Source organism: Ovis aries, chromosome 18 (assembly GCF_016772045.2).
Source record: "Ovis aries strain OAR_USU_Benz2616 breed Rambouillet chromosome 18, ARS-UI_Ramb_v3.0, whole genome shotgun sequence".
Taxonomy (NCBI): Eukaryota; Metazoa; Chordata; class Mammalia; order Artiodactyla; family Bovidae; genus Ovis; species Ovis aries.
Window position 1 is genome coordinate 31742838 of NC_056071.1, and position 22538 is coordinate 31765375.

General features: G+C 52.8%; 1 protein-coding gene across 4 annotated transcripts in view; it reads right to left on the reverse strand.

Moving 5' to 3' along the window:
• Nucleotides 1–4127: 4127 nt before the first annotated feature.
• Nucleotides 4128–22538, reverse strand: part of ARID3B (AT-rich interaction domain 3B) — a 47885-nt gene continuing 29474 nt past the window's right edge. For 2 of the 4 annotated variants that reach the window (XM_027957189.2, XM_042235245.1), the window contains 5 exons: nucleotides 10891–11074; nucleotides 9392–9660; nucleotides 9033–9287; nucleotides 7499–7597; nucleotides 4128–6638 (listed from right to left, as the gene is read on the reverse strand). In XM_027957189.2, the coding sequence (XP_027812990.1) occupies nucleotides 6475–6638; nucleotides 7499–7597; nucleotides 9033–9287; nucleotides 9392–9660; nucleotides 10891–11074 (971 nt within the window). In that variant the 3' untranslated portion in view covers nucleotides 4128–6474. Of the gene's footprint in view, nucleotides 6639–7498; nucleotides 7601–9032; nucleotides 9288–9391; nucleotides 9661–10890; nucleotides 11075–22538 lie in introns of all 4 variants that reach the window. The other 2 variants (XM_027957188.2, XM_042235244.1) reach the window with 1 other exon arrangement.

A 22538-nucleotide genomic window follows, 5' to 3' on the forward strand; every position in this document is an offset into this window, starting at 1 on the left:
GGTCTCATGTATGCACAAGGCTTAAACTTGACCTTTGGTTTGGTCCTCTCATTTTGTTCTGTAGCTCAGGCAGCAGGTTGGGCTGGTCTTTGGGAGGGCAAAATACCTTCCATGGGCAGTGCTTCTGGGTTCCAGACCCTTCCTGGGGCCAGCCTGAGGTCTCACTGCCCTAGGGCTCCTCCGCACATTCTGGAGTCGGACAGTAAATACCCATCCTTTCTGCTCACATGGACCTTTTTGGATCCCTTACCAGGGAAAACACCGTCAATGCCTCCAAACCAGAGGACTGGCCCCTGTCCCAAAGGTCCTCCCTGGAGGCCGAACATTGCCCTCCACTGGCTTATCTTATACCCGGCTCCAGCTTGTTCCCTTGGCACAGACCACCCCACCACCCTTGGCCTTCATGTGTGTCCCTGTGTCCCGGCTGCTGCGGGGCTTTGTACTCGCCGTCTCCAAGCGCAGCCGGGTGGCCCCACGCTTCCCAGTCCTGCTGGTCTGGTCGGTTCCTTCTCCCCTTCCTTCCGGTGGTGGCTACAAACCTTCTCTTCCAGAAGCCCTAGGCCACCAACCCCTCCTTCTCTGCGGGCAGTAATTTGCACTCCATTTCTCAGGGACGCGGGCGGAGACGCGGTCTGCGCTGGGGACTTCCCTCCACTCGCCGAGCGACTGTCCCAGTCGCCCCGCCCCCTCGCCCCATTGGCTGCGCGGAAGGCACATACCGAGCCCTGGCCAATGAGGTGAGGGAGGCTGCGGCTAGTGGCCGGGAAAGTAGTGGCCGAGAAAGCTGGTCCCGGGGATGCTGGAGTTCCTCAGGTGATTCCCTGCTGTGCGCGGCGTGGGGACGATTGGGCCAGAGCGATAAGCAGACCCACTCTCTACGCTCTGCTTCCTTCTCATCACCGCGCTGGGTTACCCCGGCCCTAAGTGAAAATAGGTACATGCGGGAGAGGTGGGACAACTGCGTTAAGAGTCTGTTCCCAGCCTGCCGTTGACTACATGTCCCTCGTGCACATTTCTGCCCTTTAGTTTCTTCATCCGCAGAATGAACAAAGTCACTGCCTCACACGTCTGTGGGTTTAGTGTTACATTAGCTACTTGAGTACAGAGTGATTTGCCTTGCTCGTGGTTAGGGCACAGACCCTGGGCTCCGTTGCCACTGACTGCTCCTCTCCCCGCTCTGGAACCTCATTGCTACTTAGTTAACCTCCCCGTAGCTCCCGTCTCATAAACGTGTAGAGGAGCAAACGAGTTAATTCCTGCAAAGAACTTAAAAGCACACCTGGCCCACACCAGTGTTCAGTAATTGGGACTTCTACAGCCTCCTTATCACTGCCAGCTACACACGTCCTATGTTCTGGGGCACACGTGCAGATTTCCTCTGGGGTACAAATCTGGTAGCAGAATTGCTGGGCCCCACGGCATGTTCATGTTCCATTTTACTAGGAAAAGCCAAAGTGTCTTTCAGAGTTAGGCTGATTTACAGTCCCCCCAGCAATCTGAGAGCTCCCATAGCTCTCCATCTTGGCCTGGTGTATTTTTTTCCGGCCATACCAGGTCTTCATTGCTGCTGGCGGGCTCTCTCTAGTTGCAGCGAGCAGAGGCTACTCTTGCGGTGACTTCTTGTTGCAGTGCTCACACCCTATAGCGTAAGGTTTCCATAGTTGTGGTGCAAAGGTCTAATCGTCCTTTAGTGTGTGTACTCTTCCTGGACCAGGGATCAAATGTCCCTTGTTTTGGACCACTGGACCATCAGGGAAGTCCAAGGCCTGGTATTTTAAGACTACAGCTTGTGACAATCTGATGACAGGGAATGTTTTTTCTGTATGTTTCCCTGATCACTGATGTGCAGTCATTTTATTTCCCCTTCTGCAGAACATCTGTCTATGACTTTGCCCCATCTGCTCAAGCTTTCTTTTTTCGCTTTTGTCTTCAGTTCAGTTCAGTTGCTCAGTTGTATCTGACTCTTTGCGACCCCATGGACTGCAGCACACCAGGCTTCACTGTTTTTCACCAATACCCAAAGCTTGCTCAAACTCATCTCCATCAAGTTGGTGATGCCATCCAACCACCTCATCCCCTATCATCCCCTTCTCCTGCCTTCAATCTTTCCCAGCAACAGGGTCTTTTCCAATGAGTCAGTTCTTCACATCAGGTGGCCAAAGTATTGGGAGTTTCAGCTTTGGCATCAGTCCTTCCAATGCATATTCAGGCCTGATTTTTTTTTTAAATTTTACTTGGAGGCTAATTACTTTACAATGTTGTGGTGGGTTTTGCCATACATTCACATGAATCAGCCATGGGTGTACATGTGTTCCTCATCCTGACCCTCCCTCCCCATCCCAATCCTCAGGGTCATCCCAGTGTACCCGCCCTGAGCACCCTGTTTGATGCATCGAACCCAAACTGGCGATCTATTTCACATATGATAATATACATGTTTCAATGCTATTCTCTCAAATCATCCCACCCTCGCCTTCTCCCAGAGTCCAAAATTCTGTTCTTTACATCTGTGTCTCTTTTGTTGTCTCACATATAGGGTCATCGTTCCCATCTTTGTAAATTCCATATATATGCATTAATATACTGTATTAGTGTTTTTCTTTCTGACTTACTTCACTCTGTACAATAAGGGCCTGATTTCCTTTAGGATTGACTGGTTTGATCTTAAGACTGCTTTTGTCTGTATAATAAACATTAAAAAAATTCTGACCACTACTCCTTTGTCAGTTCTGTATTACAAGTATCTCCTTCCAGTTTTTTATTTTTTGGTATCTCTTGATGAACTTTTTTTTGGAGGGTCTAGTTTGAAGAACTTTTCTCAAGGTCTTAGATATTCTATATATATATATATATATATATATATATATTTTTTTTTTTTTTCCTGTTAGAGTGGAATGGAACTGCAGGCCTGGTGCCTTGCTCTTCCCGGATTCTCCATTTCTAACTGGACCCTTATTCAGCTGCCACTTCTCCCAGCGTCACCTCACATTCACTCCACGCTGTTTCTCTCAGTGTCTTTGGACCATGCTTCTTATCTGGTGCCCTCCTCCTGTACCAGGCCCACTGAATCTCCACGTGGCAGCCCTGTGATGCGTCACGGGAAGTTGTGACGTGTTATCCCAATTACGGGTAAATAAGTACAGTACTAAAGGGTCGGTTATTTCTTTCAAAAATTTTTTTAAGTATCAGTGAGAGGTTCAAGACTGTCCCAATGTCACTCTCACTTTCCAGCACTTCAAAATGGCAAAGAAAGGTCGCAGACAGGCAAGGTGTCTGTTATGGATGGAGGACAATCACAAACCTGCCCAGCGCTTGACCTCTCTGCCTGTTTCTCTTAGTTTTGTTAGTCCCAGGTTGTGCCCACAGGATGTGCACTGCGGTAGAGAAAAGTGCTGAGCAGCCTGGGTCTAGGCCTGTTTCAGTGGCAGTGTCCCAGGGTGTCCACAACTAGAATGTCTCCCAGTTCCAGGTCACCCTTCTAGAAAAGCCTCTAAGCCTGTGCCCTCCTCAAAACATGTCAGCAGTGTCCTGATGCTCAGAGGATAGTGCCCAAGTCCCTCAGCCTGGGCTCCATCCTGGCCCCAGCCACACTTTTGTCTGCCGGTACTATCCAGTTTCCCAATGCCAGGTCCTTTGATACCACATGGATCGGTTTGTCCGCTTTTCCTCAGGTCTTCAGTTTGCAACTTCATTCTTCCTGCTGAAGTGTCCACCTCTAGGAAGCCTTCCAGGGATTCCCTAGTGAGCTGCTCCAGCATTTACCTGCCCATGGGTTCCAATCATGTTTTGTTGAGAGTTGTGTGTGCCTTCCAGACAAGAGTGTGAGCTCTGCAAGTGTGGGGACTGTACTTACTCAGCAGGAGTTGAAAGAGGGCTTGCTCATGGCCCTGTGCCTGCTGGGACCCTGATGTGACGCCAGGGGTCAGTGCAGGTGGTCACGCATATCAGAGGCACCCAGCTAATAGACGACAGGCTGAGAGTAAGCGTTTTGCGGAAACAGTGAGTGAGCAGTGAAGAGAAAGTTCAGGAAAAATCAAGGGATCAGAGTAGTTTATTTAGCCCCTTTTATTCCGAAGTCCCCTGCCCTCTTCCTGTTACTGTCAAATGAAAGAGCCAAAGCACCTGTGTCCTGCTTGAGTGAAGAGGTAGAGGTTTATTGAAATATAAACATTCGAGAACATGTAGATAGAAAATAACCACAACATATACAGACACTTGCTGCAAGAGGACTTCTGAGGTATTCATCCACTGCCTAGGCTACCCATGTGCTATCACATTTTTCTCCTGGTTAAATACAAGACGGGGAAGGGGAGGGGGACCAAGCGGCCCCGGTCAATGGCTGCCATGTGACCTCAGGGCTGCACTGTCCAGAGAGCTCTTCTTGGCCCAGGGCCCCATTCTGGGGGCACTGGCCGGCACGCCTACCCTCTGGCTTTCAGGTTGAGACCCTGCTATTGCCCCTCAGGGCAGCGAGGCCTTGGTGAGAAGGTGAGGCTGGGCAAGCTGCCCGGGGAAAGGGAGAGGATCCAACAACCAGGAAGACTCAGCACACGGTCCCTGTGTCCTCCGGGTGGCAAGAGTCCATCCTTCGTGACCAAAGTCCTGAGAAAGACACACTGGCCAAACGTCTGTGATGCCTTCAAGCGGGCCCAGCGCCAGCCAGCCAGGCTCCTCCCTGACACAGACACCAGATGCCCCTCTCTGCTCAGCCCTGTGCCCGCCTGGTGAGGCCAGGAGCGGGTCAGCCCCCAGTGGATGGGGCTGTGTGTGTGTGAGTGTGAGACGGTGCTGGGGGCTAGAGGAGAGAGAGGAGATGCAGTCGGTGACTCTGCAGCTCACCGGGCTGAGGTATGTGATCTGGGCTCAAGTGTCTGATTTCCCTTTCCTTTCCTAGCCAGACTGAGCGTGGGGCATATGTGGGCTTGGGTCCACCTCAGCCTCCCACCGCTCCCGCCGGATAATGTCACAGTGGGCGGGGTTTTAGTGAACACTGCAGAGCCGTGTGTGAAAATCACCTCTTCTTCATGACACAGGAGCAGCCTGTTTCACCCCAGCGTGCAAGAGGAGAGACAGAGCTCTCTCAGCATCGCCTCACCCTCTGGGGCAGCTCGACCCCTGCAGGGTTCGTGGCCTCCATGGCCTGCACCGGCCCCAGGGGGGGAATGCTGAGTCAAGGGGAGATGTCCTGCCCCTAGCCCGGTGAAGGGCTGCCCTGCTCTGGTGGGAAATGGGTCAAGGGCCATCCTGACAACCAGTGTGGTTTCAGGACCCAACCTGCATGAGAGGGGTCCCTCCATTCCACCTCCTCCCGCCACTGTGATCCCTGAGTCATCTCTCCTGCCGCCTCCCCCTCCTCTTCACTGGGGGATCTTAGGGAAGGGCCAGAGGGGCTGGGGTACCAAACCATTTGCTCGGCTTTGGGGGACATCTGCTTTCATTTCTTTGGTGCTACAGTAACAACAATAAAAATTTTAAAGTAAAAAATACCACAAAAGTCAGCAAACACATATAAAAAAGATTTCAGAGATGCAAATACTTCCTGAAGAATCAAACATCAACAATTACAAATCTGAGGTATTTCAATGAGCCTGACACTGGCAGGTTTGGGGATGTAGGGGCTGAGGTGGCCCCTCGCCGAGGAAAGGAGGGGCCTGAGGGACAAGTGGGCTGTTTCCTGGGAGAGCTGGCCAGCAGGGACCCATGAAGGGGGCGGGGGGGCAGGCATGAGGTCTGGGTGGGTCAGGAAAGGGCCAGTGGGGTGGGTGCCAGGGCCTGTCGGGGCCGCCCCTGGGGCTCTGCCTCTCCCTTGGCAGATCCCCAGCAGGCCCTGGGTCCTGAGGACTGCCCTTATCAGCCCTTGCTCGGAACCATTAAAAAGGGGTATGGGGCCCTGAGGACTGCTTCATGAATTTGAGGGGCCCACACTCCAGGAGCCAAACATGGTAAGCAAGGTGGACAGGAAGGACCCCATCCCATGCTCAGCAGAGAAGGGCCACAGAGGTGTGCTCTCGGCTCCAAGCAGCCCCACATGGGAGTTAAAGATGGGGGAGCTGAGCAGGGAAAGAGACCAGCGACCCTGGAGTCACAGCAGAAGGCAGGGAAAGAGAAATAAATTAAAGGGGAAAGGGTGTGGAGAGTCTCCAGCCCTGTGTCAGCTTACAGATTGTCGATACACTGTGCCCGGGATGGGAGGGGGCCTGGGAGCCCTGGGGGAAGCTGGACGCCCACAGACCCTGCCCAGTTCTCCAGAACAATCCCTGATTGGACAACGCTGCCCTGTCAGGCCCCTCCACCTCTCCCTGCCTCTAGAGTACAGCAGGACCTGATGGAGCCTGGGCAGACGGACATGTCCAAACTCTCAACATCCGGCCAAATGGTGTCTGATGTGGGCTCCGTGAGATGAGGTAAATTCTGTGCATCAACTTCCGCCGCTCTTGAAGGAAGAGTGGGGAGTGCAGAGCTGGGTCCTGCCCCTCAGAGGGACCAGCTGGTGGAGGGCTCTGCACTGGGGGTGCCCCGGGATGAGGTAGGACTTGGCGAGCAGTGAGAACTGCTGCTGCTGCTTGAGCTGCTGCCGAGGCTCTGGGGGGCAGATCCTGTGATGAGGTGGACTGCAGGTTTCTGGGCAAACAGCACACCTGAGCGAGTGGGGAGGGGAGAAGGCAGTGTGAGCAGATGGGGAGAGCAGAGATGGGTGCAGGGGTTCAGTCCCTCACCATCTCATGCTGCCTGACTCTGGGTGAGGCTCCAGGTGGGGAGGTGCGCTTGCTGCCGACACTGCCCTGCCAGCAGGTGCGTCTAAACTGCTAAGGCGGGCAGTCAATTTGCTGAAAGGCCCCAAAGGCTCTAAGGGAAGTGTTCCCAGACCACATTTAGGAAGATTAGAGATGAACCCATCAGAGAAAGGAGGCTTGTGCTTCGGAAGACTGTAACGGCAGCCACATTTAATTTACGCATGCATGCGTGCTAAGTCGCTTCAGTGGTGTCCGGCTCTTGGTGACCCTATGGCCTGTGTAGCCCACCAGGCTCCTCTGTCCATGGCATTATCCAGGCAAGTTTACTGGAGTGGGTAGCCATGCCCTCCTCCAGGGGATCTTCCCAACCCAGGGACTGAACCTACGTTTCTTATGTCTCCTGCATTGGCAGGTGGGTTCTTTACCACTAGTGCCACTGGGAAGCCCCAATTTAGTTTACAATACAATGTTAAAGGCATGGATGGAGTTGATTATGATTCCTTACATGCAATAACTTTCTTTTAATTAACGAGCCAACCATTGGTCATAAAAGGGTTAGACAAGGGGTCTCTATGACTCCGTCACAGGTGGAGTTAGCAGTCCTGTTAGCAGTCCTCAGTCCTCCTCATCCAGAACTACTTGACCTTTGGAACTTTGAGACAGCATGAAAGGAAGCCCCCTGGGAAGGTGTTCAGACAGGAGGGGGCGAGGGGGCCTTGCAGGGAGCTGCACCCAGACTGGCTGCCAGCCTGCACCTCCCTCACCTGCGTAAGTGGTCCCATCGATGTCCACAGACATGCTGATGCTCCCAACGCTGCTTGTGGTTAGGTTCAGTGCTGCTGCCGAGGCCTCTGCTCTGTCCTCTGCTGGGGACAAGGGAGACGGCAGGCCCGGTCAAGCCCTTGGGCAGTTTTGTCGTCCCCTCCGAGGCTTGGCCACCCTCCCGGCCCAGCCACAGCAGGCTGAGGCCTCCCAGAGTTAGAAAGCACCCGTGTAACCTTCTCCCAGTGTAAGGTCTGGCAGGAGACCCAGGCTGGTCAGTATCCTATCGCTTGCTTTCTCCACTGACCCACTTCACTTGCCTAGCTCGCTCTGCTCTGAGAGAAGGGTCACATCGGGAAGGAGGCTGACCTCGGCTCACAGCTGTGCACTGATGCGTTTAGTGCGATTCAACAAACCCTGAGCACCCATTATCCACCAGATGGGGGGCCAGGATGGGGGGAGGGGTCGGCGTCGGGAGATCACTAAGACCAGCCCCATCCACTGAGAACTCGCCTGGCTCCCCCCTCCCCTTAATTAGACTGGGAGGTCCTCAAGGAGGGGGTCTGCCTATCCAGTCCCCGTCACTCCCTCTCCATCGGAGCCATCCACGGTCTATGGGAGGCGGCAGGCACTGGCACACGAGGCCTCTGCCCGGCCCACCTGCGACTCTGTCCGTTCCTGATGTCGAGAGCCAAGAATTCTTCCAGATGAGCTGCTTCATCTATCAGCCTCTGGCTTGTGCACGACCAGGGGCAGCTGGCCTGAGAGGGGGATAGGGCAGAGCCCTGCTCTGGGCCACCATCTCCAGTTTCCTTGGGCTCCTCGCCAGGGGAGAGTGGGACAGGAAGGGGCTGCCTGGGAATGTGCACAGCTCCCTCACACCTGATTTTCCCCCAACACAAGCCTGCTCATGTTTGTCCTGAGAGAGTCAAGAATGGCAAAGAAATGTGTGAGGGGGAAAGGGGAGAAACAGGAATGAGGGGTGTGGGCTATGTGGCTGTAGGGATGAGGTGGGGCATCTGAAAAATGTGGAGGGCAAGGGACAGATGTCAATTATGCTGCCAAACTTGTATTTCCTCCTCCCTTCCCTCCTGAGGGCCACTGGCTGCCGGCCTGAGGCAGCTCTGGCCCCTTGCTGGGCCTCGGGAGTGGGGTGCTGTCTTTCTTCCAGGTGGTGGGGCAGTGGGGGAAAGGGCGAGCCCTTTAACTGAGACAGATCAAAAGGCAGGGGTGGACAGGGAAGACCCCGCAACTGGCCCTGAAGGTCTCCGGCTCCTTCTCCTTGAACAACTGCTTTTCCTTTTTGCTACAGAACAGGGCATGCCCGAGGAACTCAGGCACCCTGGAAAATTACCTCAGCTTGGTGAATTGAGGTCTCCGTGGCCACTGAACCCCCAGGTGACTCCCTGGTCTCTAGATCCTTCTGCAGATCGGGTGAGAGGGCTGGGGGCAGAACCTGGAGGGCCCCCACCCCAGTCCCCGGACGTGAACCCACCCTGAGTGGAGCCGGGGCCTGGTGCACAGGCTGCTGCTCACCCCTGCCGTTGATCCTGATCTTCATGGGCAGCTGCCGCGCCATGTTGAACAAGTTGCGCTGGAAAGCCTGCTGCACCAGACGCTGCTCCTCTTCTGACAGCCTGGACACCTTCTTCTCCGGAGGCTCCCCTGACTCCAGCCGCTCCCGCAGCTGCTCCAGCGTGGCCGTCCGGGTACTGGCCTGCTGGCCAGCCAAAGTCACAGGCACAGCCAGGCGATTTGGCACGGGCACGGTGGTCACTGGGACTCCATCACCTGACAAAGGCACCAGAGCTGGACGCAGCCCACAACCCGCCCTCCCGCCTGCGCCCTGGACCCGGGGAGCCTGGTGCCCCTTCTCCCCCAGGAGCCCTGCAGACCTTTCCTGAGAGGAGCTGCCGGGGACATTCGAGAGCCGCTGGCACTGGTGCCACCACTGGAGCCCAGCCCAAGGATGGGGAAGCGGATCTTGGGTGGGGAGAGGAGGGCAGGGGCCCCGGCGGCGGCGGTGGGTGAGTAGCCAAAGAGGGAGGAACTGTAGCTGGGCCGCCGACCCTCCCTCCTGTTGCCGTCAATGGCCGCCTGCAGCTCAGCAGGGGAGCTCAAGGCTTTCTTCTCGCACTCGTAGGCATAGAGATATTTCATATACCTGGATGGAGGGAAGGAAGGAAGGAAGGATCACCCAAAATGCAGTGCCAGGACCGCCCAGTATAAGCTGATGATCCTCTGCAAGGGGCCTCTGTGGGGCAGGCTCTGTCCTCCAGGACGAAGGAGCACAACCTGGAGAACTTGGTGAAAGAGGAACCCTAAGGATAGCGGGACGCCCCAGCCCAGGCTCCCTAACTGCACCCAGGGCTAAGTGCGGCTGGAACTGGAGTCATGGCTCATCAGGGAAACAGCTAACATCACTAATGTTCTGTGTCCGTGTGGTGCCTTTCCAGTGCCCTGGGAGAAAGGGGAAATGCCATGTTTTGCAATGTCTTTCTGGCTCCTCGATCTCCTAACCGTTCTGAGTCAGCTGTTCAGACAGGCGCAACTAGGCGCAACTCTTCCTGTTGTGTGTAGGCCTAGCAGTGCCGTCCCGCTTCGTGTGAGATGCGCCAAGAAAGCAGTTCTCTACCTAAGAACCTTGGGAGAAAGACGGCTCTGCTGGCCGTCGCTCTGTTCCCAACTTCTGCAGGAACCATTTCATTAGATAAGACCCTTCTACTTTTCAGCAAGGCCTTAACATGCCCACCCAAGCCACACACAGCTGATCCTTCTGTCTTCTTCACAGAGCAACATCCCGAGCTCCCAAAGAACAGACTGCCCTCTGGGCCCCCTTCTTCAGTGCTCCCCCTGCTCCTGCCACCCTTATAATTAACTCAAATGGGTATAAAAACAGGTCACTAATCCCAGTGGAGGCCTGCCTGCTTTCCTGTGGGTAAGCTGAATGTCAAGAAAAAGGGTCAGGCTTAGAGTGGGGGTACTGTGTAGGAGAAGATGTCTTGGAAAGATTGTGGACTTCAGAGACAGAAGTCCAGGTATGAACCCCAGCCTGCTTACTAGCTGATACGGCCCTGACCGAACGATCTAGGCTCTGAGGCTTAGTTCACGTCATCTGGAAAACAGGGACAAAACCTACTTGGTGGGCTTGCCGGTGAAACGGAATGAATGAAACGAAACAACACGGAAAGGTGAAGCAACAGCACGCAGGACACGCCTGAGAAAAGGCACGCTCAGGTTTACTTAGGTGACCGAGGGAGTCAGCTCAGAAAGCTCCTGGCTCTTTCAGGCATTCCGCCCGTCTTGCTCACCACACGGTGGAATTTCCTTCCTTCCTTGCCTCAAGGTTAATTCCCTCTTGCAAGCCTCAGCCGCCTTTCCACGGGCCACTCACTGGGTCCTCAGGGTGAAGGCCGCGCTGGTGATGGACGTGGGCAGGTTCAAGCCTTTGGTGATCTCTCTCCAGATCTTCTTGTTGATGATCTCCACCAGGCCCCCCTTCTCCGTCACCAGCTTATACAGCATGTACAGGTCCAGGATCTGCTTGGCCATGATGGGGATTCGGTTGATAGGGGTCCCTGCAACGGTGCGAGGAGAGAAACACAAGGATAGGTCATTTTCAGGCAGAGAAAGAAGACATCTGTGCATGCCCACCTTTTGCTGAGTTGGAAATATGTTCACAAATATGCTCAGAAGTGTAATTTGAGTCAAACTCCTAAAGCCTAGAAGCTATCAGACTAGCTGCCAGGTCTCCTCGGAAGAACAGAAAGACAGGTCCAACTCATGGGCTGCGTAGCCTTGGGTAAAACACATGGCCTCTCTGGGTCTGTTCCCTGCTGTAAATAAGAGAGCCAGACTACATGACTTCAAAGATTTTATTTTTTGCTAGCAATATGACTCCTAATGATTTGGAGATCAGTCCTGGGTGTTCACTGGAAGGACTGATATTGAAGCTGAAACTCCTCAATACTTTGGCCACCTGATGCGAAGAGCTGACTCATTTGAAAAGACCCAGATGTTGGGAAAGATTGAGGGCAAGAGGAGAAGGGGACAACAGAGGATGAGATGGTTGGATGGCATCACCGACTCGATCGACATGGGTTTGGGTGGACTCCGGGAATTGGTGATGGACAGGGAGGCCTGGCGTGCTGTGGTTCATGGGGTCACAAAGAGTCAGACACGACTGAGCGACTGAACTGAACTGAATGATCTGGCAACTCAGTCCTCTAGAGCTTTCAGAAGTCATTCGGCTGCCTCCCCAGTGAACTAACTCTTTCCTGACCTCTGCACAGGGGAGGGCCGGTCCCACTGTCCACCTGGACAGCCCCCGGGCTTCTCTTCTGCAGCTCTCAGCGCCGTTTATAGCCGTGCTTTAATTTATTTGCATCCTGCCTTGTTTTCTCCTCATCTCTTCTCCTGCTGCAGGATAGAGAAATGGGTTTTTTCCCTCTCCTGTGTCTCCACCATGTCAAAGGAGCTGCTGGGCACACAGGTCTCCAAGGGGATGAAAAGCCACTCAACAATTCTCTTCCCACTAATCACTCCACCCCCTCCCTGGCCTCTGAAAGAGGGAGGGTCAGAGCTGCTTCCGCCCCCTGGCCCCGAAGGGAAGTGACAGGAGTCAGGGACTTGATTAGGAAACCTGGCCCGGAGCAGGAAGGCCCACTAATGAGCACCCAGGGACGGCAGGGAGGGCGCGGCCAGGCTCCTTTCTTGGGCAGCCGGGATGCTCGTCAGGAGGCGTGATGGATGACTGTCATTTGGCAGCCCCGGGATTAATGATCTGGAGGTCAGAGGGGAGAATTCCAGCGGGAAGGGTCACCGTCCGGGGCACAGTATGAGACTTGTTGCCTTTTGATGGCAAGTCCTTTTACTGTACACCGGCTGCTCCTCCTCTGCCTTGCCCCCTCCCACCCCCACTCTGGCTTGCTGCGGTCTCACTGACTGCCTGGTGGACATCAGGCCAGCTTGATTAGAGAAGGGCTGTTTGTTTCAGCTCCTGCTTCTTTCCCCTCAAGGAATGGCATTTTCATCTCAGTCCTCGCACGCTGCCCTCGCTCTTTTTATAGGGTAATTCAAGCCAGAGTAGAGTGAAGGGTCCCACGATTATGAGGAAGCAGCAGTGTGAGCGCAAACACATGGCACTGCTGTGGTGGTCCCAGGCCGCTTTCCTCAGTGTAGGAGGGAGCTAGAGGTCTCGAAGACCTTTGTCCTGACAAAGGCCATGGAGTTGAATCCAAAGGATCACTGGTTAGATGCCAGAGGACTGCCGGCATGCTCCTAAGACACAACAGCACGCACGCTGGTTAACTCCTCCCTGTAACTGTTCTGCACATCAGACTTCATCCCTGTCCTAAGCACAGAGGTCTCACGCAACAAAATCGGTCCCCCAGCAGAACAGGGCTAAGGTCTCCCTTCTCTGCGGCTGGTCTGCCCGAGCCTTCACGGCCTTGCCTTGAGAGTCTGGGAGGACCACTTCCAAGGTTCCCTCCCATAGGACCCAGAAGCTCTCAGTTCCAGAAGCTTCCAGAACATCTTTACATGTGACCCATTCACTTCCAGGTCTGATGTTCACACTCAGCTCCCCTTCATCCCCTAGGCGAGCTCCCGTTTCCCATCCTTGCCTCTTCATTCAGCAACACCATCGCTCTGAGAGGTCCTGGGCAGGAACCTAAGAGGGAGACTGCTCCTCTTCTCTCTCCCTCACCTTTAGGTTGTCTGGAGGCTCACCGATTCCTCCTCTGAGGCACCTTTCAAAGCTCGCTTGCTCTCTACAGCCATCACCCTGGGCCAGGCCTTCACTGGCTTCCCATTAGAGGCCCCAGCAGCCTTGAATCCACGCGCTCAACCTGCATGCTCCTGCCAGACAATCTGATGAAAACACCACTTTCACCCCATTACTCACTTCCTAGTTTAGACTCTTTGCGACCCCACTGACTATAGCTGAACAGGCTCCTGTGTCCATGGAATTCTCCAAGCAAAAATACTACAGTGGGTTGTATTCCCTCCTCCAGGGGATCTTCCCAACCCAGGGACTGAACCCTGGTCTCCTGCATTTCAGGCAGCTTCTTTACCATCTAAGCCACCAGGGAAGCCCCCACTTAGAAGATTATGTATGATGTGTCTCAAGAACATTCCAATAACTTACTCTCACTCAATCAGCTGGGTCTTCTCGCCCTCACCCCACAACCCAAATTCTTCCTCCTCTATTTTTTGGGTTTTATTCTTCCTCTTTATCAACTCTAAAACGATGTGCTCAAATCCTCCTTATATGGGCCTTCAATGCTCACTCTCTCCAGGAATAATTTTCTAACTACCTTGGTTTGAATATATTTCTTTCCTCTCCGAATATCTATTATAACCACTACAAGTTCCACAAACAATTACCCATATTTCACTTATGCTTGTCTGGTATCCCAGGAGGAGTGTAAGCTCCATGAAAGCAGGGACTGTTTTTTCCTTCATCATGTCTTGAACATTATAAAGTTTAATATGCGAAACTACCATGCAGATTGAACAATGTGCTTCTCAGAGTCAAAGCAACCAGCTCTGTGCTAACCCAACGGGGAATATTAAATGCATTTTCCTCCTGTCGGTGGTGTGGCCGCCTGGGTCCGTCACTAGCTCTAAGTGGCTAATGCTGACAGCCCTGAACAGAAGTCACCCTCTCTTCTCGGATACTGGCAGGTTCATGAGTGTCACAACCTTTATTAAACAGACTAGGGAAGTGAGGACTCTAGCCCTTGGCATCTGAGTCTTACAATAAGAGGACCAGCAGCACAGGAATGGATGGAGAGCTGGGGATTTTGAGACGGTAAAGAAACCATGAAGTCATTCAGTGGGGCCACAGAGAAGGGGAGACAAGTGTTAAAGAGGGGAAGGTGGCTGGGTTTGAGATATACACAGAACAGGCATGGCTGAGTCAGTGACCACCAAGCTGGGCTTGCCCAGATGAGGGTGTGCTGTCCTTCAGAAATGCCTCCTTGGAGAGCCAGCTAACACATGGCTTTGGAACTCCACTTGCGAATAGCTTTCAGAGTTTATACTATTTTCATTTGATTCTCTCCAAGGTGGTAGATCTTCAAATATAAGGGTGTGTTTTACTTTTAAAAAACAGTCATTCAAGGAAACAAGCCAGGAAAACAGGACGAAGCGAGCAGGCGGTTTATACTGATTTTGTGTGAAGATGAGCTGTGGCCATCAAGCATGACAGACTTCCTCGTGGGGCTCAAACTGCCTCTAAAGGCAACTCCCCAGGGAGGAATTATAGATTCCCTCAGAGCAGTCACCGGACTAAATGTCTAGTCATTTGAGATGACTTCTTTCAAAGAGAACAACATCATAGATGTGGAAATATCATTAAATATTCGCCTCTTTATAGTCACACAGCAAGTGACTGCGTTAGGCTGGGAGTTGCCTAGGGGCATGGGAAACGGGCATGAGCTAGGAGCTCATGAGCTAGGAGCAAAGTGGCATTCTGAGTCCCCAGGGTGACCTCTCCCCTACACCAGGGCTGCTCTGCCACCCAGCCCCACTCTGGGCATGCGGGGGTCGTGATTTCTCTCAGCGGGGGCCCTACTGCCTGGTCAGGCACCCCAGTTCCAGGAATCGGCAGGTAAGAGGAACAGGTGTTTTCCTCCCACGGATGGCCCTCCACAAAACCCCTAAAAGGAGCGTCCAGGGCAGGTGGGCCCCTCAGTCCCACCAGAAACAAAGCTGACCATACCCTGCAAGCCAACTTTAGATGACATCATGGCTTTCTCACATTAAGCAGCCAATCCGGACATGAAACCTGCCCTGGTTTTGATTCTTTCGACAACTAAGAGAGAAGCAGGGTCCTCAGGCTAGTCTGGCTCTGTGGTCTGCCCTGTGCTTAGTGGACCTAGCAGCCATCTCCTGTGTCTCAAAGAGACTCAACTATGAAAAGAGGGGGAGAAGAACTTTTAGCTGAGTTTCCCTCCCTGAACAAGGAAAAAACACCCAAAAACATCATACTGGGGGGATGGGAGATTGACATATTCAGGCCTCAGTTTCCCTGTCTGGCTGAAGCAGGGAATTTGGACTAGGTGACTCCAGCTCTAAAGTCCTATGAGTCTAGGAATAAAAATTCGAAGTTCAAGTCCATAAGCAATGCCTCTTCCCGTAGCCTTGGGGGGAAGTAGGGGAGCTTCTGGCCGACCCTATGGGCTGGATTACATCTTACTCTACAGAGCCTCTTCACCGGAGAGACAGCAGGCCTCAGTCCACAATAAAAGCTAAAGCAACCTGCAGAGAGCCAGGAAGGAGGCCAGCAGCCACTGCAGAGCACTCTCCGTGGGTCACCAGCATTGGCCCTGCAGGGGGCCGAATCCCCGCCCCCCGTTACGCCTCCCAGAGTGGGCAGGAGCACGTTGAGGGAAACCCTGTGGGCTGTCAGTCACTGCTATCAAAGCAGGCGCTTGGATTGAGGGTAATTAATCATGGTCCCTCTGACAGCAATCCAGGGCCTTATCTGTACCCCAAGAAATGCCGCTGGTCTCCAGTTCCCTCCTCAATAAAGGAGACTGACAGTTCCAACAAAGAGGCCCCTTATCAGATTTCAGCCAAGGAGCCTGAAGCAGCCCGAGGGAGATGCGGAAAAGGCTTTTATGAGGCTGGGACCCAGGGAAGCCGCTGGGGGCTCCGGGGGCTTTAACCCTGGGAGGTGGGCATGCTGCTGGGCGCTGGCCCTCGCGCTGCTGTCCGGAGCCCTCAGCGCAGATGGGAGCCAAGCAAAGCCTGCTCCTGGTCCTCGGCCTCCTCCCTGGCACCGGGACTGGAAACGCAGCAGAGCAGGGACGAGGGCGGAGCGGGGAGATGGTCTCCTCGAGCATGGTGGGCATGTTAGGGGAGGGCCGCTTCCTCCCCACCACAGAGAGTGGGCACGTTCCAAGGATGACCAGAAGCAATCGGGGGCAGGGACCCAGGACAGAAGGCACACGGCTGCCTTCCTGCCTACAGGAAGGGGTGAGAGCCCAGGACCCAGGGCGTGGCCCTGCCCAAGACCCTCGCTGCTTTTCCTGACTTTGAACAAGATCATTAATCATTTCCACAGCATGTCAAGAGAGCTGGGAGCCTAGAAGAGTTAAGTTCCCATTTAAGCGGGAACGCAGAGAGGCAAGCAAGCCTCCTGCTTACTCCTCTGCATATTAATTCCTGCCCAGCTCTAGTCTTGCTCCCCAGGAACAAGTAGGGGAATGACTGGTGGTATTTTGCCTGTGACTCGCTCATGTAGAAAATATTTCCCACTGGGACACTAGGCAGCAGGGAGTGGTGGCGTGCCATGTGTGTGGAGCTGACTGGTCTACAAGTCAGGGTGAAGCGAGGATGCACAGATATCCTGATACTGGACTGGGCCTACACGCACCCTTCAGCGCTCTACCACGAGCTCTCACTGAGGAGGCCTGACTGACACAGGGCTTAGTGCCTAGAGCCTAGATGAGTGTCTTAAGGATACAGCCCACCAGATCTTTTCTGCTGTGTACACCCCACTATCCATTGCTCACAGCAAAATACAGAACATCTCCAGCACTCCAGAAAACTCTTCCATTATCCTTCCCGATCAATACCCACTCACTACCCAACTCAGAGGTAACCATTATCCTGTATCACTATAGGTGATTTTCTTGAACTTTACACAAACCGAAGAAGGCAGTATATATAGTTTTCTGTGAATGGCTTCTTGTGTTACACATTAGGCCTGTGAGAGCCATCCCAGCTGGGTACAACGGTAATCCATTCTTTGTTATTGCTGTGTGGTATTTACTGCACCAGAGGACTATGCCACCGTTTAGTTGCCCATTCTACTATTGATGGATGTTTCAGTTCTTTCCCGTTTTTGCCTATAATGAATGGTGTTGCTATGCATACTCTTGCGTGTGTCTTTTAGTGAACCAGAGCTTTCATTTCCATTGGGGATACACCTGGAGGTTTAACTGCTGGGTAATAGGGTTGGCATTCATTTAGCTTTAGTAAACACCACTGAAGAGATTTCCAGTAGTGATGCCCATTTATAGTCCCACCAGCAATGAGTGGAGTTCTGGAGGCACCACAATCTGAGAGGCTAACTTCAGACCCACTACCCTTCTTGATACTCTAGCTCAGACCAACCACTTTAGGTGAAGTTTAATAGCACATGCAGTCTTGTACTCTGCTACGGCCGACAATAAAACTAGGGCTATGGTGGTGCTGTTTCCTCCCATAGAAACTATGCTCAGAGAAGAAAACTAAGGAGTTAGAAGGAGGTGGACTGTCGGGTCTCTGCTTCACCTGCTGCTGATCAACAGACCGGCCTGAGCTGTCCAGAAGGGTGGAGGGGTGACTGGGGAGAGGCCCAACAACTCAAGGCCATTCTCCCTGAGCAGTGCATGGCTGTCTGAGCTTCCATTGCCCATCTGTGCCTCAAGCCTCTCAAGACCTAGCAGATGTTCCCACAGTGTAAGCGGGTCAAACGCTCGCTTCAGACTTTCCCTACACCAGTCCTTGGATGGTCTACTGAATACTGGCTCATTCTGGAACAAAGGAGGCCAAAGTATCAGTCCATGGGATTCTCCAGGCTAGTGGGTAGCTTTTCCCTTCTCCAGGGGATCTTCCTAACCCAGGGATTGAACCCAGGTTTCCCACTTGCAGGCAGATTCTTTACCAGCTGAGCCACAAGGGAAGCCCAAGAATACGGAAGTGGGTAGCCTATCCCTTCTCTCCAGTGGATCTTCCTGACCCAGGAATCGAACCGCAGTCTCCTGCATTGCAGGCAGATTCTTTACCAACTGAGTTATCAGGGAAGCCCTCAACCCAATTTTACCAAGTGCTAAAAGTACCAATCAATGATTTTGAAGGGGAAGAGGCTGAATTTAAAGATAATAATGAGTTATTCAAATTAACCATGCCTTTCAAAAACCAGGGATCTCTTCCTATTATCATGGATAACTGGTTAGTAATAAGGTATTTAAAAGTGGGGACACGGGGCTTCCCTGGTGGTCCAGTGGTTAAGAATCCATTTTGCAACGCAGGGGACACAGGTTCAATCCCTGGTCCAGGAAGATTCCACATGCCTTGGGGCAGCTACGCCATGTGCCACGACTAATGCTGGTGCTCTAGAACCTGAGAGCCTCAACTACTGAAGCCTGTATGCCCTAAAGCATGTGCTCCGCAACAAGAGAAGCCATCCTAATAAGCAGCCAGCGCACTGCAATTACAGAGCAGCCCCTGCCTGCCACAACTAGAGAAAGCCCACATGCAGCAATAAAGCTCTGGTAGAGCCGGAAAAAAAAAAAAAAAAGTGGGAGAGGAACCCTAGCACTAGAACATCAGCCACTACCTGGGGAGAGAAAAAGATCTGGCCTAAAACAAAGGATTGATCCTGAGACAAAGATTTGTATTTTGGACTTTCATTTGGGGATAAAGTTGGAAAATGAAGCCCCAGAGCATATTTTATCTGACAAAGACAAACATATTTTAGTCTATCAGGAAGAGTGTCCATGGCACAGACCATTTAATGCAAGGTACAAAGAATATATGAGGAACTCCCTCCACCAAGAGGCAAAGCAATATATGTCACGAACATTTCCTTGCCTGAGATGGATAGATAAGCACACAACAGAAGGAAAAACACTCAAATTGCACTTTGAGGCAGACCAAGCCCCTTTCCCACAGTAAATTCTTTGTATATACACATCAAAAACAGATCCAACAGTCCATTTGGGAAAACCAAGGTCAGGGTGCAGCCTTGAACAGAACTGGTGGGGGAGGGAGGGCCGTTCTCCAGTGCAGTCCTAACACAACTTGTCTTCCATGCGACCAAGCAGGCCCTCCATCGGGTGTGCCAAGCTGGCACAGGTGCTGGAGGAGAGATCCTCGCTTGCGGGCACTTGGTTAGGGGGCCCTTGGTGCTGTTAGGGCTTTTCCCGTGCCCCCCTAATCCTGCCTTGACAGACGGCAGCCTCTGTGCCACCGTGACCCGTCACATCTGCCCTTCCCTGAGAGACAGGCTGTCTCACCCTGAGATGAACACTCTTCTTGCATGAAGACCTGTGCCCCACGTTTATCAGCTGGATGCTGTCAGACCCTCCTGGGCCCTGAGCTGTGGAGGTGGGCCACAGTCCTTGTGGGGCTTAGAAGGCTGAAGGAGAGCGGAGGCTTGTCCACTGCCCCAGTGGGAAGTGATGGAGCTGCTGGTGCTAGGGGGCAGTGCGGGTGAGACAAAGAATCCTGGCCTGGGGATGAGGAAACATGTGCTAAAGCGGCTTTGTGGCCTCAGGGGAGTCATTTAACCTGGGGGCTGGTTCTTCATGGCTACTGTGATAACCTTTGCTCTCTCTATCCCACAGAGGTGGAGCTATGGGCAACAGTATATCAGATAATGGGTTGAAGGGGTTCTGTAAAGTACATAGGGTAACAATAATAAAATTAACAGCAAAATCATTTTCCTCCTCTTTGATGAAATCATACTTCTGCTTCACTGCCTGGGGAACAAGAGAACAAGCTCTTCTTCCTCAGTGACGAGGGAAGAATGTTCATAAGCCTTTGCTTATGAGACTTTCAAATCAACATCTGCCTCCCTTGCCCATAGTACCCCCTGGAAAATCTACCAGGGAATAAATAACACCTCAGAAATCACCCACAGTGAGTTAAATTAGTCAAAGAATTTTGTTTACACACACACACACCAGCATGTACACATGGCAAAAGGTGAGGAAAAGGGGGCATCAGAGTTCTGAAACCTAACCCATCTTTCTACAGAAACGTCTGTGTGGGAAGCACAAGCAAAAGAAACCTGTTTAGTTCAGTCTGGCTTCACTCAGCAAAAGAATAAACACATGATTCTGCAAGGAAGGGACTGAAGCATTTGGTTTGGCGGCGGGGTGGGGTTCCCTGGTGTAGTTTTTACACAACTATTTTAATAGAAAACTGCTCAAGGGGCTTTTCTTCTATTTTGGTTATGAAGGGTGGCTCATTGTTTGCTTACAGCTCAACAGACACAACCACGGACACATAATACAGAACAGAGAACTTGGAAGAAACTTCCAGATTGACTCCAGCCGAAGCCTTCTCTTTTTAGAGATAAGGAAACTGTGGCCCCTGGAAGAGGAAGGGTTTGCTCAGGATGGATGCTGGCCCCAGCTTCACCTGCCTCAGTCCACAGGCCTTCCACAGGTTGCAGCAGCCGTTCTAAGGCAGGCAGGACAGGCGCCCGACTGGGTGCTGCCTTGGCCTCTTCTCAAGTGCCTTTTGGGGCAGGTTTCTCTGCTGGGGGTGGGGGAAGGGGTCACGAGGGTACAGGTCACCCAGTCTGGGCTAGAAACCAAGGTACCTTGAGCTGAAAGGCCCATCTGCTGCAGTCAATTCACCCAAACATGTTAACAAGCTGGAGAGAGCCAGCACAAAGCAGCAGCTATGGCCAGGCCCCTCTCCCACTGCACAGCCATTTCATCGCCTGCAGCTGCAGTCATTCGGGGCTTCGGGCTGGCTGCCACCTCCCCTGGAGCCCGGTGCACTTCCCCTGTGGTATAGCTTCTGTGTCAAAGCTGCCCAGCCCACTCACGGCCCAGGTGGGCATCACTGGGCCTTTCAGATTATGGCTGCTTTCCGGGGCTCCTCTGAAATCAACTGCTTATCCTTCATCTTAGCTCTGGAGGATGAGCTGCTGACCCACTGCCAAGGTCTATGAGGCTCTTCCTTGCACCCAGCCAGCTAACACAAGTGGGCTCCTGAGTGCCCCAGACTCCAATGTAGGAATGACAAATCACAAATGCCTAGGGGCCCTTGGTCTCACCATTCTGCAAAGAGAAAAGACAGCAAGCTTCATATGGTTAGAAGCACAAACTACTCCCAGTCCTCTTGAACCACTCATTCTAAATTTAGGCCATCAGACATGAGTCTTCCAGGGAGGAGATCACTGTGATTTTAAAGAGAACAACCTAACCTCCACAGTCTCCTTGCCTCAGTCTTCCCTCTTCAGCCCAACTACACACTGCTTGCCACAGCGAGCTTCCTGAAAGCACAGCTCTGGCGACACTCCCCGGGTGTTCCCTTCAATAACTCGCCTATGTCACAGACTGGGAGTGCTACCTTCTTGGCCAAACACAGCTCTTCACAATCTGATGCCACCTGATCATCTAGGCCAGACAAGGGTTCTTCCAGCCCTGTCCGGACCACATACACACCACGGCACTTCTGCCTCTACTCCTGCCATGCTGGAGCTACAGCAACTCTCGGGTCCCTGCACTGCAGCCTTGGATGGGGACCAGCACCCACTCCGCTGGCCCTCAGCTACAGGCGGGAAGTTCCTCCCATTGCCAGACACAGGCCCTGCCACCCTCAGGTATTGCTCTCTGAGTGGAGCTAGGATGATTTCCCTGAAGAGTTTCTCTGCAGAGGAAATTTCTGAACTTCAACTTCTTTCCTACCCTTCTACGGCAGTGGTTCTAAACAGGGGGACACTTTTGTCCCTCCAGGGACATTTATATCTGCAGACACTTTTGGTTATCAAGACTGGGGAGGAGCCCCACCACAAAGGACTATCCAGTCCCCAAAATCAATATGCTGAGGCTGAGAAACCTTATACTAGAGTAATTAACAAGTACCAAAACTGACTCGACTGTTTCCCTTCTATTGTTGACACTAGCAAATAGTGAAATACCGAGCGTAAGTGCTGAAGGAAGAAAAAAGATTTACTCAGGGCCTGAATAACCGTACATAGACAGGATCAAAGAGTCACTTCTGCTTTGGGTTCACTCTGGAATAGACTAGACGCAGTCTGCCAGCCCCAGTGCTGTGCAATAGCAGGACACTCAGCATACATCCCTCCGTACTGCTGACCTCCAATCACAGGCAGCTAATTGGGGGTGGGGTGGGGGAGGGGAGGCTCCCCACCACCACTGGGGCAGCTGAGTTAGGAAAACCAACAGGACTGTTCCGACAGGAAATGTGTCCTGAGCAGGGCTCCTCCCAGTCGCTGCCCCCAGGTCTGGCCCTGTGCTGGCACTGTGGACACGGAGAAATGAGAGGCTCAAGGAGAGCCTCGCC